This window comes from Myodes glareolus, chromosome 25 (genome assembly GCF_982192425.1).
Source record: "Myodes glareolus chromosome 25, mMyoGla1.1, whole genome shotgun sequence".
Classification (NCBI taxonomy): domain Eukaryota; kingdom Metazoa; phylum Chordata; class Mammalia; order Rodentia; family Cricetidae; genus Myodes; species Myodes glareolus.
The window spans coordinates 7,554,223-7,568,155 of NC_142050.1; the positions used below are offsets into that span (position 1 = coordinate 7,554,223).

Genomic DNA, 13,933 nt, shown 5'->3' on the forward strand with positions numbered 1-13,933 from the left:
GGCCACATGCCTTGTGATAAAATATAAAATAAAGGAAATGGGTTGATTCTAGATATATGCTTGCTAAAAATATGCTTATGCTATTGGTCAAGGAGTGATTCAAAAAATATAGTTTCTGTCTGAGTCTGAGCTGCTGGAAATGAACAAGCGACTCCTACAACAGAGGAAGGTAAAGAATGAAAGTATGGGAATCCCTAATGACTGGAGACATCCAGAGCCCTCTACTCTGTCCTCTGACCTGACCCTACAGGTGCCTCAGTCTTTTCAGAGAGCCAGGACCATGGTGAAACAAAGCACAGATGTGGCCAAACATTATCCATAATGACTTTTATGACCGCTTAATTTCAATTATTCTTCTCTGGACCGTTATTCAATTTTTTGTTGGATAACGACCCTGTCTTTCTATAACTCCATTTATCCTGGTGTCTGCCCTGGTGTCCCGGTGTTGTTATTCCTCTCTGAAACCAGGAAACCCACAGGCAGGCTGATCACTATAAGCCCTGCTCATGAGACAGCAAGCAGATGCCTGAAGGGTCTGGAGAAAACTTCCTATGCTGTCAGACATCACACCGAGAGGTCCCAGAAGTCCTCGTGGCAGACATGGGCTCATCCCCTTAGTCAGACTGCCCAGGTTCAATGTCTGTCTGCCTTTACCCTAAGAATGACTTTGGGCCAACAAACTGCTTCTTTCCTTGGTTTTCTAATCTCTGTAGTGTAGATGGTGATATCATTTGCCTAGGAAGCAGCAGGTTAAAGGATAAGTTGGCCTAGGTAAGATGAGAACACAGTGCTTGGCACCCAGCGAGCGCTGTCTTGAGCTCAGGCTGATGTTATCTTACTCTATGTCTATGGCTGGTAGATTCACAGAATTACTCGAATTTACACCTTAGCCTCTCAGAGATGGGAGCTAACCCACAGACAAGGTGCTGCTGGGATAAGAAGCCTAGACCGACACCTCACCTACTTAGATATGAAGTAGTAACCTAGACAGCTGCAGAGAGAGTTGCCATCCTACAGTGTGAGGAGGAAAGGGGCAACCACAAAACAAGGCTGGATTCAATTCCCTCCCACACCATGCCACTGAGCCAATATGACAACATGCCTCACCTCCCTATGCTTAATTTAGTTTCTTAATTATTTCAGTTGTTGCTGAATTTAGGTTTTAACGTGATCTGGTTAACTGGAGGAATCCATTTTAACATAATGTGGCCAGGGTTTAATAGTCATCATTAAACTCACATTTACAAACAACTATTCATACACATTAGATGGACTCTCCATTCACCTGTGAATGCAGTGGAAAAAAATCAGGCTAACATTTATCCTTTCTTATTTGGGGGATGAGATTCTGGAATCCTGACAGAAGCCTTGCAAGTGCTCGGCCACTGCAAGCAGCCTTCCTCTGTCCTCACCACATGCACCTGGAAAGTTCCTTGGATCAGGGCAGCATTGGGTTAGCATGAAAGCTGCTCCCATTGAGATATGGAGCTGTGCTGGACAATGAATGGGTTATATTTTTCTTTTAAACCATGTAGACATTTTCCCCTTGATATACTGAATCCTCTAGGCATTCTGCTGGTACCTGTTTATAAAGCAAAGGCAACTCTATAGTCACCAGATAACTTTAACATTTGGCTGGCTAGAAGTCCATAGGAGGAGAGGAGACTAACAACTAAAACGATGCTGCTAATAACAAAGATCATATTGTCTGGTGGCTAACAAAGCCGTGCTGGTCTTCAACATGGCTGCTGAACGGCAACCAGAGATTTACCCAGTGTACACGCCCCATGTAGCCTAGCTTCTCTTGCCATATACATCCCATACTATAACGCTGCCTGTCCTTCACAGTGTTGGAGCCCCTCTCCCCACCTTAGCGCCTCTCACTCTCACCCAGTCAGCTCCAAGAAAGGTTCTTCTCTAAGGAAGGTTCTTCCTGTAGACCTTGGCATGCTGTGTATGTTCTTAGCTTGTGGGACCAACAACGGTTATCTGCTCTGGTAGCTAAGTCTCATCCCGTCCAGCCTTGTTTGGCTCTTACCTTCCCAACAAGACCCTTTTTAGCTACCCTGCCATCCTACAACACTGGCTCTCCCGAGCTTCATTTTCCTCTGCCTACCATTGAGTCCTCTCTAACCTGCTGTGTTGGTTTTCTCATTGTTTATCATTCCCCATTTTCTCCCCATTAGAAAGTGAATTCCAGGAAGGCAGAGAGTTTTGCCTGCCGTTCACAGATGCTTGCTAAGGCCTTAGGATGCAACCTCAAATAAGACTGCCTGGGAAATGAACGGCTTCCCCTTGTGGAGCCTCTTTTCCTTCCCAGGTCACACCTTACACCTCTCTCTTGCTGTTGGAACACCTCCCTCTTTTGTTCCACAAGTGGTTTGGTGTCTTCTCTCGGGCTGAAGTAAGTACAAAGCCCACAGTCACCCCCTTGTTACAACTCTTGGGTTGTGTCTGACCAGAGCTTTTCACACATTGTCCAGGAAGAGGCTTGGAGCTCTGCTTTCTCACTCTTGCAGTGACTGTTAGCCACCACTGCTCCCTGTGGCAGCAGGGCACTGGAATCTCCACACTAGGGGTCTTGTAAGGATCCTTCGGCAACAGGGACAGAGGGAGGGCAGACCCTCACAGAGGTGGGCTGAGAATCTGGCCTCTAGAGTCTCCCAGGCCTGTCAGGAGGGTTAGGGTAAACGTCAAGAGAGTTGGCAGACTTGCTGGCTTCACCCAGTGAAGGAGAGGAGAAACCAGAGAGGAAACTCAGAGAGCAGACTACACTTCCAGCACGTGCACTCCCCGCCGCCTCCAGCTCCATGCTGCTAAGATCTGAGACAGCCGCGGAGCAGGGTTCCCAGGGAAGTCGGAAGGGGAGAGGTAGTTCAGAGAAAAGGAAGACTTTCTCTGTCTTGCCCACCAGCTCCTGTATGAGAATGATCTCATTTCCCAAGACCAGCGCTTGTAATAGCCCATAATTACTTAATCATCCCCACTCCTCCATTTGTTCTCCACTGTAAGTGCCAGATAAACATGTTTATTAGGGAGATAGCTTAAGTTCATAGAAAAACCAAAAGAATTTGAACATTTCTTAATAGGAGTAGTTTCTATTTTCGTGACTGAGGTAACGTGAGAGGAAGAAAAAAAATTGCAAGAGAAGAAAATGGTTTCCTTCTCAAGACCAGTTTTTGAAATTCAGACGTCACCATTGGTCTTTGTTGTCACACTCTGAATGCTCAGCCCCGGAGTGCCCTGAACCCTTCTGAGGAGAGAGCATGTTTGTTCAGGGTGGAAACTCTGCTCTGAGGTGGCGATGGGGTTTAGTTGATGTGCTAGAGTCAGAACAGGAACTGCTGAGTCGGCGTATACACAAGGTAGGGACAGGTCAAGGTGTAGAGAAAACAAGGGAAAGATAATATAGAAGAGGAGACAAAAGTAAAAGGTCCAGTGAAATGCACCTAAGGAGAGGGCATGTTTACAGGAATCTAGGCGGCACATCTCATGGGTATATGGCAGATGCAGGCATGGGCAGTCAGGGATGGCGAGGCCACAGGGCTTTAACTGCAATGCAAGATCCTCTTGTGCACGTCACAAACTTCCTTAAATCTAAAAGAGGAAATAAGGGTGAGGACCTGCCCTAACTCTCCTAGGGAAGTACTGACAGAGGGAAAAATTATGAGAAACAATTGACCTTGAGCCTGACAGTACACCTTAAAGTTGTGGTATGATTTGGAGATTTCAGCTAAGAAGTCATTTGATATAAAAAAAAATCATAAAAAAAATACTACCACTAATAATAAAATAAAAAGACACTGGTTATAAAGTAAAAACACAGAAAGCATACTCGGAGAACAAATAAACGTTTGGATTAAGGGTAGGACAGGGATGAACAAGCAACATCGAGTTTCTCGTCCCTGTGGAACCCACCTTGGAGAGAGGCTTGTAGATCTTTCATGTTTTGGTCTAAAAGCTGCGAAGGAAGGAATCCAGAACTGGTCTGGGGCTTGGGATCTGCCTCTCCCTGGGCCCCCATGGGGGCTGGCTCCTTCAGCCGGTCGTCTCCAAACACGGCAGCCCACTCTCTGCTGAACTCTCCTTCATCCAGGCTGGAAGCACTGAAGATCTCGTTCAACAGCAGGAGGTCATCCTTGTCCCCGCCGTCGGGTTCCGGGGTCCCTGCCACGGGACCCAGGCAAGCTGGCGGAGGCAAAAGAGCACAGAGCCTGTGACCTCCGAGCTCGAGCGTCAGAAGAGCTGTCATGGGGCTCAACTGGGACAAACTGAATGATGGCTACATCTAAGGAAAAGTAATCGCAACAGATGTATGTGTCCCATGGCCCGCTTGGTTAAACGGAGGTCAAAGTAAATTTTGAATTCTATGTTTCCTTGTCCCCCTTCATCCAAAGCAAATCCTATTTTTGAGCATTATTAGAATTACACTGAAACATTCTCTACTCCACACACACACACACACACACACACACACACACACACACACACACACAGGCGCGCATACACATCCATCTAGGGTTTGGGTTTTCCCTTAACATAAAAGCAGATTTGACAAAACATTCCCCAGGTCTGAAACAAATTCAGGTTGAAAGCTGTTGGTGATCTTAGTTTCTTGTTTGTAAGGTTTCCCAACTCTTCCCACACAAACCCTCAATCCATGCTGCCTGGGCTGGAGCAGCCAACAAACCATGCGGCAGCCTGTCTTGCCACCCAAGCTGGGGAGAAACCTCACCACGCCCTGGCCCAGGGGAGCATGTCAGGGGATGCATCAACAACCAAGACAGATGTCTCTGCAATAACAGCTGCAAGAAGCAGAGGAAAGGTGGATCTGGTTTGCCTGAGAGTAGCAAGCAGAGAGTGACAGGCTGACTTCGTGGGCTGCAGACAGAAGCACTGACAGCTGGCAGTGAGCCCTAGTCCTGAGGGGGATGTAGGTCCAAGCTACCTTCAGCAGACCTTTGCCAGGCCCGAGAGCCAGCGTGCAATGTCAGGAAGCTGGGATACTACTCTGAAGTCATCAGCCCGGATGACTGCAGAGATACTCCTTCTCACATCTGAACACTGACCAGACATCCACCGCCCAGTATTTACAAGGAGAATGGACACGACTCTCAGAAATCCCACAGCAAGCTCTGTCATTGAGGTTTTCTACCTAGTTTAAGACTGGGGGCCGAGGGGTGTATCAACTGTGGCTTCGTTTGTGGAATCTAATTGCCACTTGCAAACTGAAAACATTTTTATGATATCATGGTTCCTATGTTTTTCTGAGCAACATTGAAATTCTAATGATCAGGATGAATAAAATTATCAGGTTTTCCTCAAATATATTCACAGCTATGATGATTCTAAGGTTATTGTTTTAAATAAAGCTTCTCTCTGCTCTTCTGCTGGATCTGTTTTCACCCACATGGAACATAAAGATCTAGAGATTTAGGGGATTTTTTTTAATGAACTCAGCAAACTGGCTATAAATCAAGAAGAGGGAAAAATCTAGTAGCTCATATCACCATGGTTTAAAATAGTGGCAAAACATCACTTTAATCAGACAAGTGCCTAATTTAAGCATTTTTATTGTTTATGTTATCAAAGACATTTGCAGTCAGACATAGCCTGTAGGCATACTATGAGAAAAGAGGCAATTTGGGTCTGTGAAGAGGTTTCCCTGCACAGCAGGAACCAGCAGGCTGGGCAGGGAGGTAAGGCAGGCTGCTTACCTGCACACCGCCATACAGGAAGACGCTGGGGAACGGCACCCACAATGTATCAGGTGTGTCCCTCAACATAAGCCTTTACTCATGAATTTTCTCAGTCTCTCCCAGACTCACCGTCTTTAGCCTGTGGTTACTTTTCAAATCTCTGTACCTCCTTATTTTCTGCTGACACTGGAGTACCCAAACCATTTCTCCTGGTTTCCTTCTGGCCTGGTTGAAATCATATGATTCCTGAGACAAGCCCACATAAATGAGACCTGTTCAGTTGGACCTTGAGTGAATTAGCAATGCGCTTTCCTTGGACAGTCATTTCAGTTTGATCTATTCAGAAGCCAGAACTAGGGAGGCGTCACTGTGGTGGCTGGGATGGCTAAGATCACAGTAAACACAGAGCAGTAGGTCATAAGTCATGGAGTCCTCTACACATAAGCCAATTATAAAACCTCTATTTCATGTTTAGTGTTTAGGCTTCATGTCTTGGTATTTAGCACAGACACGAGTGACTTCTGCTAACTAGCATTTCTTCCTTTCCTTCAGGTGTTTTTCCCTGAGAAGCACACTGTCCCTCTGTGATCCTGGTCACCCACTACAGGTGTGTGTGTGTGGCTGAGCAGGTCAAAGTTCAGAATCTCCCAGGCCACAGTGACTGACTCGCGGTGACATGTGCTAGAGGTGTCTTTGTACTTGCTATATGAAATGTGGGTGGAAAAAGGCCCATCTCTCTTTGGGCTTCTCAGATCCAGAGATGTAAATCAGAGGCTGTTAGCAAAAATAAAGTCAAGATACAGAGGAAAACAATGTCAAGGGGCAGAAAGGGAATTTAGACAGCCCTCAGCCAGTCCCTGAATCTCGCTTGAGTCAATATACTGCAGAGCACCCTCAGTTACATGGCTGAGAGCACTTTAAGCAAAATTCCAAACCTAACCCATTTCAGCACAGGCTTCCAACTTTATAACTAAATAAATTCTTCGCCTATCAAACGTAAACACTTCAGTCACGGAGCTGAGAACACAGTCTCTGGAGTCAGTCACAGGTTCAGGTCTCGCCTCTACTGAAGTCCACCATCACATATGGTCTATCATTATCATTCTTCTTGCTTATTTTAAAATTTATTAATAAAAAGTTGCAAATAAAAACGTCATCACATCCTGGCTATTTAACCGTTAAAGCAGGCCACACAGTGCACTGCGCTCCTCTAAGAGAACTTATTATGTAGCTAAAAGCAAGGAAACTGGCACTGACTTGAACCATAAAACACAGAAACCTCCTGATTATTACACTGATAATTAAGATGCCTGAAATTACTATGCATAACTTGTAAGAGACGCTTAATTACAAGTCCAAATGAACAGGTTTAGGTCTGCAAGCAGACAAGTCGGGACTTGAGGACTGAAGCTTGTCAGCAGGCCCCGGAGAACTGAGCTGCTCTTATCTTCGTTGGAAACAACCACTCAACCAGAGACGAAGAAAGCACGGAGAGATGCCATTATGTCCTCGGGAGAAGACTGGTCAGCGCGTCCACCCACGCAGACCAACAAAGATGGCTACCGAGTTGTGGGCCACAACTTCCTTTGGCTTGGCATCTCCAAATGTCTGCCTCAATCCAAGTTCTCCAACTCCTGACCACAAAGTCTCATCTTATCCTTTGTGGCATACTGGTAAGGCAGCTGCAGCTCCAGGAGACGGCCTCCCACCCTGCTCCTTTGCGCATGCTCTTCCTAGGCTAAGGTATAAGGTAGCTCTCCCAACGGTGGCGTGCAGGCCACCCGCATGCTCTGCCGGTGCTGAAGTGGTCTTAAGCCACCTAACAATGTTGTCTCCCTGGGGAGGAGAACCGCTTTTCCTTCAGAACGTAGGTAGGGTTTTGTTTTGTTTTTTTCTGTATGCTGACAGAACTGCCTGGGTTCTCACACACAAACAAAGAACGTTTTGTGAACATGTGAGGGTTTCTACGGCCAGAGTGCTTTTTGAGGTACCATGCAGACACAGAGGCAGAATGGTCAAGAAGCCAAAACCACCATATGGCTGCCTTGTTCAACACTGAGAAATATGAAGCCTGGGGCCTGGGAAACATTCCCTAGAAGAACTGGTCCTGAACCAGTGAGTTCTAGATTGAAATAATAATAATAATAATAATAATAATAATAATAATAATAATAATAAAAGGCCCCAAAGTAGAGGAAACTCAAGTTTAGGCAGAGTGTGGAACACTGGTCCAGATAGTGCTTTTGAAATCATACTGAGTTTTATGACCTCAGCATAAACTAGGGGCATAGAAGACGGAAATAACTACACAGACAGAGAATAGAACACAGGACAACAAAAGATAAATGTCACTTGATTTACCTTCATCTGTGTGAAACAGGAAGGCTGACTTCTCTGGGTTTCTCCCTGTTCCCCACGCCCCACAGAATGACTAATGTTAAAGGCCACAGGGCTGCAGAGCCGCCGAAACCCCAAGCACCAACCCTACCCTCCTGTCACCCAAAGGATGGCGGGGGAAGACAGCAGAAAACCACCTGACATACTGTCCAAACAGAACAGTTCTCACCCTCTGCTAACAGATTGTTCTTGTTTGGAATTCAAGAATGTCTCTTTCAAAAACTCCCTTCAGGTTTAAAAATAATAATAAATAAAAATCTCAACTGACAGGGGCCGGGGTGGGGTAACTGTTCATATGTGCTTTCTGAAGGCTGAGGAGGCACACACAAAAACACCTGACTGTTACAACCCAGTCCCTCCACTTTACATTAGCTTAGCAAGTCACCTCGCTCCTAACAGGGCAGGATCAAGTCTTTAAGAATCTCTATAGGAATAATCCCATGTTAGATCACACTACTACACGACTATGAACATTTATTTTATTATTTATTTGGTTTTATCAAGCAGGGTTTCATGTGGCCTGAGCTGGCCTCAAACATGTCATGCAGTCGAGGGTGGCTTTAATCTCCTGAACTTTAACCCTCTCCCTCCCAGGTGCTGGGATTCCAGGTGTTTGCCGACACACTCCTGCTTTCAGTACTTTACTTTAAAAGCCTATGTCATTGGACTGGGGATGTGACTCAGTGGCAGAGCGCCTGCCTAACGTGTAAAGGATGAGTTCTTCCCAGCACTCTGAAGAAAAAGGGCATAATTATTTCATGAGGTGACCCAGGTCACCAGCATTTCCCAGAATGCTGAGAGGAAGGGAGGAGGGATTTATGGGAGCAGATGGAATTCAGCACTTGGTCATTGTGTGTCCTGAGGCACAGCAATCAGATCTCTCATGTGACAGCAAGGTGACTGCAGGTGACAGATCCGTGACTCCGAAGAAGCCAGGCATCGCGGGACAGCACGTGAGCGCTATGGGGCACGTGATTGCTTGTGGGCCAAAGGTTCTCACCTAGACCTCGGCTAGCTGCTGAATGAACTATCATCATTATACCTGGCCAGAATTTAGAAAAGCAAGCAGTAACAGAGCATGGGAAGAAAACAAACATGTTTCTGTAATAAAGACAATAGTTTTGTTCTGCTTTTTAATCGGCCTAGACCTTCTGTTCTTGGTAAAGGCTTAGTGATAAGATGTGGGAAGTTGAACTCATCACATTTTCACCTGCTTTGCACTCCATCTTTTTGTTCAGTAGCGTATTATTTGGGGGGAGGGCCCAACTTGAGGAACACAAAGATTTCTGCATGCTCTAATTCATGAATCCAGGCCACATGTCATGTATGGTATATGTGACTTCAGATCCACTTTCAAGATCTTACAATGTCACCAATATTTTATTAAAATGTTTTTTATACTGTGTGGTCAAGCATTGGTTTTCTATTACTTTATGATTTAGTAGGAGAAAGTGGAGCTGGGGCTAGAGGTCCCAAGTCTTATAAAAATCAGCCATCCTTGGATTAAGTGCTTTTGATTTCTCCACATCTAAAGTTGAGCGTACTACGATCTGCATTTTAATTCGGTTTCGGCTGGCAGCAGCTCTGAAAAGACCTGCACTCTGAAGTGAACTGAACAAAGCAGCAGCGTCCTTTTCTCTGCAGTCACCACAAGTCCTCCGTGTGTCAAGAGCATCTTTACACTTGTGGTTTTAGCGCTGATACCACCCAGTGGGAGCCAGGGGAGAGCATCACTCAGGCTCACGGAGGGCTCTGTGGGGCAGCAGTGATAAAGGGACAGGGTGGCTTATGTGACACTGCATTTGGTTGGGGAGTCCTGTGACTCCATCTTTATGCCTGAGAACCAGTTCTTGTACAAGGGAAGAGCACATCTAGCTTCATCTTTAGAGCTAAAAGCAACGGGGCATGAAACTTGCTTTCAATAAGCAAATGTCAATCTTCATCCGATGGGTCCCGGCATATGAGGAAGCTGTGAAAGCCAGCAGACTATTGCAAGCAGTAGCCCTTCTGACTTAACTCCCTGAGGAGGTGCTGGCTTTGGGGCTAAGGTTGTCACAGTCTATCATTACTTTAAAAAAAAAAATCCACATCTTTTTTTTTACCCCTTACAAAGGGAGAGGAAGCAAGCATACGGACTCCTATTTTCTGTGTCTGAGTACGAAAGCTCTAGAAGGCTGGGGGCATAGGAGAGGCACTTCGTTGTCAAGATGGAGTGTGGGCCAGTTTACAGAAATGGGGGTGAGTTTTTAAAATATTCTATTATCTTCTATACTAGTGTAAATATACTACCTATTCAAAAATCAAGTCTACTAAAATAATAAAATTAAATAGAGTTAGGAACAAAGGAAAAACCGTATAGACAAGACTCTGGGGTTGGGAGGAGTATAAATCCATCAAAATAAGTTGGGTCAGGCATATGATTTGAATACATGTATTAACTGTTAAGAGTTGTTGTGACTGGCTGGCAGATACTTAGGGCTCGCTGTACTATCCTTATATCATTTTAGTAAGATTAAAATATTTCAGTACTCCAAAATAATTTATAAAGGATATTTTTTATTCCATTAAAATGTTTTATTCTTAAACCAGAGTGGGGGGGGGCTATGAATGGCCACCCACACTGTTTGTTCATTCATTTCATTACTTGGTACGGTTTCTGGTTTACCAATCTGCACCATTTTGATGGACTATTGCATAGCATGATGCCTCCAGTAAGACATTAACAAGGCAAGGAGCCTTCCACCTGTGAGTCTATATTTCAAGTCCTGGGAAGTTCTTGGAAAACTTGTAGTGATTTTGTATCTTTGAGAGATTCTTTTTTTCTCTCTAATACTCTGTGGATTCTGTCCATACCTTGATGGTGAATTTTGACTGGACTGACGGCCATGTAGGAGATAATTAAGGACACCTCTAGGAGTATCTGTGTTTCAGAGAAAACTAGACCATGTGGGCTTTGCCCTAATCAAGCTGACCCACTGACTGACTCAAATTTTAAGTAACTAATTGGGAGGTGGTGGAACCGTGGAAGTCCTGAGATGAAGGAAGTGGCTAGCTCGGGGTGTGTCTCCGTGCTGATTCCTTCCTGTTGCTCCACTTTCGGGCTGAGCGGCTTTTCCACCATGCTCTTCCTCCACAATGTTTCTGCCTTGCCACAGAGTTGAAAAGCCAGCAGACCATGGACTGGAACCATGAGCCAAGATAAACCACCCTTCCTTCCTTTAAATGTTTGTCCCAAGCATCTTTCACAATAGCACACCGTCTAACAGGCCAAGTTCAGACTGAGCTGAATCAGACCATACTTAACCGAGGTCCGCAGGGTGGCTTGGGTCAGTATCTGTGCTGTAAAGAACCTGTATGATCAGGACAGAATGCCAATCTCCAGGCCAAGGGATTTTCTGATGTTTGGCTCAGAGTCTCAGGGGCATTTTCACTCTTAGTAAACCATTTAAAGGAAACCTTTGCTTGAATGAAAAGCAAAGGCTAGGATTGGTTACGGAGAAACCACTCAGTCTCCTTAGATGACCCAGCACCAAGAGTCTCATCTAAATTCAGGGTCCTGAATTCTCTTTTAGGTGGCTATTTAGAAGCCATCACAAGATTGCTAAGTCTAATGAACTTGGTTTACTAAGGTTCAATAAACATACAGCACTGTATACCATCTAGAGAATGCTCCCAATCCTCCTTTCTCAACAAGCCATCGTTCCAAGAGTATCCCTGCATCAGAAGCCACAAAATAACCTTTTCATACCTGAATTCCATTCCTGACAGTTACCTGGCGAGGTTACTATGCTTGGTCCCATTTTACAGGCAAGAACAACTGAGGCTTACAGAGTTTGTATATGAAGCAAATTAGTTAAGGTCCTTGATGGGAGGAACAAAATTCAAAATTTTCACATATCTCATTTGGAAAGTTAGTTTTTCTATTACAGCATAGAACCTTTGTCATAATTTTCAGCTTTAAAAACATTATCTAATTAAATAATAATAACATGCATATTATATCTTGCTTGAGCATAGGTAAGGTAATTTATAATGGCTGTCACCTAAATTTTTTGTTTATAACTGGAAAGCAATTAAAGAGATAGCTATTGAATGTTCTTGCACCAATAAAAGAGAACTTAATTTAATCAAATTATAAACTTCGACGAATGTGTAAATCTTACCTTCTCCGGGTTTCATGTCTAATAGTTCATCTATTGGTCCTTAAGAGAAGAGAAAGAAAATAAACCATCAGTTAATTCCATTTCACTCAGAGTTTGAGTAAATCATGAAAACTGGGAAGTCTGTCTTTAGATTACCTGCGCATGCATCTTGCACAGAGCTTTTGTCTACAGGAGACAGAGGACTTTTCTCTTCAGCTGAAACACAACGTATGCAGTTGGTTATGAGCAGCCCACAGTGGTACATTTTATAAGCTATGTGTGAGGTAAATACACTGTTAGAAAACATGAAAAATTTCAACTAGCTCATGTAAGGCAGTGTTTCTCAATTTCCCTTTACATCAGATATTGGTTCTCAATGAATTTAAATTTGGAGTCTCTGTTGATTTCCAAATTTAAATCTGGAATTTCTATTTTATTTAATTCATTTAACTAAATCTAAGTTCGACATTTCTAAAGAATCTCTGTTTTGTTTGATAGATAACCCACATGATACTCTATTATATTGTTGTATTTCCACCCATGGGAAATGAATGACAAGTCATCGGTTATCACTTGGTATTACTAACAAATATTAACCACATAGGCCTGGCTCAAATGAAAAAGGGAATATCGAATTCTCAATATAGAATCTTTATTTTTTAAAGGCTGAAAACCCTGTATTCTCTAATTCTGAGAAAAGCTGCAGAGACACTAGAAAGACCAGTAGACGCTAAGGGCACGCTTGGTGGGTAAGGCGGCGGATCGGTGGTGACAGAAAGCTGGGGGCAGGTAATACTTTGTATGACACTTTAGTGGAAGAAACAGGTCATTTCACACTTAAAGTACCCATCAAATATAGAACACTAGAAGGGAAGATTATATCAAGTGGACTTTGGGTGTAAGGGGGCTTCTATTTAGGCTCATTGATTATTATAAACACCACGCTGGGCTCGGATTCTGGTAGCGGGAAGTAGCAGCGGCAGGGACTAAGGGACGTGGGGAAACTGTCCCCTGAACTAGCTGAGGCTCACAATAAGCAATCAAGTGTGGCTGTACATGTGTGAGTAGGCACATTAGTCTCAACTCAGTTTGCTCCTGTTCACTAGACCTTCAACAGGTCCCAGAATAAGACAGACGCCACTTAATGATAACGGATCCCAATCTCAAAAGTGTATGCAAATATCATACCAATTAAATTATATAAAAAGGAACATTTGCATTTTCATATACTGTACAAATCTATATAAATTGTATAGATTTGAAACTTTTCTATGAATATAATAAACTGGAGTTGACATTTTCCCAAAGAACTAAGTATGTTCTACTCTATAACCTTAAGTGCCATACAACGGTTCACAGAGGGGCACTGAGGTTGGAGGCCTGGATCAACACAGACAGTTTGTCCAGGGCTACAAAATCAGGCCTAGCCCTTACTTTTCTCAGACTCTAGAATTTTGCTTTTCTTACATTTCCTGGTTCTTCTGGCTCATTCCTTTGCTCAGACATATCTTTTCTTTTGACAAGTCTTACAATAGCAAATGGCTTTAACCATTTGGAAAAGAGGGAAGAGCCAGGGTGAGGAGGAACGGAGCAGAAGAGCAGTTCTAGGACTTGATTCGCACATCTCCTTTCCTGGGCAGGCTTCCTTAGTCTGGCTCAAGCAGGGAAGAGGAGACTGTGTCCCCAGGAGGGTCT

At 44.1% G+C, this 13,933-nt stretch overlaps 1 protein-coding gene and 1 long non-coding RNA gene across 15 annotated transcripts in view; one reads left to right on the plus strand and one right to left on the minus strand.

The window, feature by feature from the left end:
- Ica1 (islet cell autoantigen 1) overlaps positions 1-13,933 on the minus strand; it is a 141,723-nt gene that overhangs the window by 10,264 nt on the left and 117,526 nt on the right. For all 12 annotated transcript variants that reach the window (XM_087901779.1, XM_087901774.1, XM_087901782.1 and 9 more), the window contains exons 11-13: positions 12,395-12,454; positions 12,260-12,298; positions 3,919-4,188 (exon numbers count right to left, since the gene is read on the minus strand). In XM_087901779.1, coding sequence (XP_087757905.1) covers positions 3,919-4,188; positions 12,260-12,298; positions 12,395-12,454 — 369 coding nt within the window. The remainder of the gene's footprint in view (positions 1-3,918; positions 4,189-12,259; positions 12,299-12,394; positions 12,455-13,933) is intronic.
- Positions 9,999-13,933, plus strand: part of LOC148117820 (uncharacterized) — a 91,989-nt gene continuing 88,054 nt past the window's right edge. For all 3 annotated transcript variants that reach the window (XR_015736677.1, XR_015736676.1, XR_015736678.1), the window contains exon 1: positions 9,999-10,334. This is a non-coding gene — a long non-coding RNA (uncharacterized LOC148117820). The remainder of the gene's footprint in view (positions 10,335-13,933) is intronic.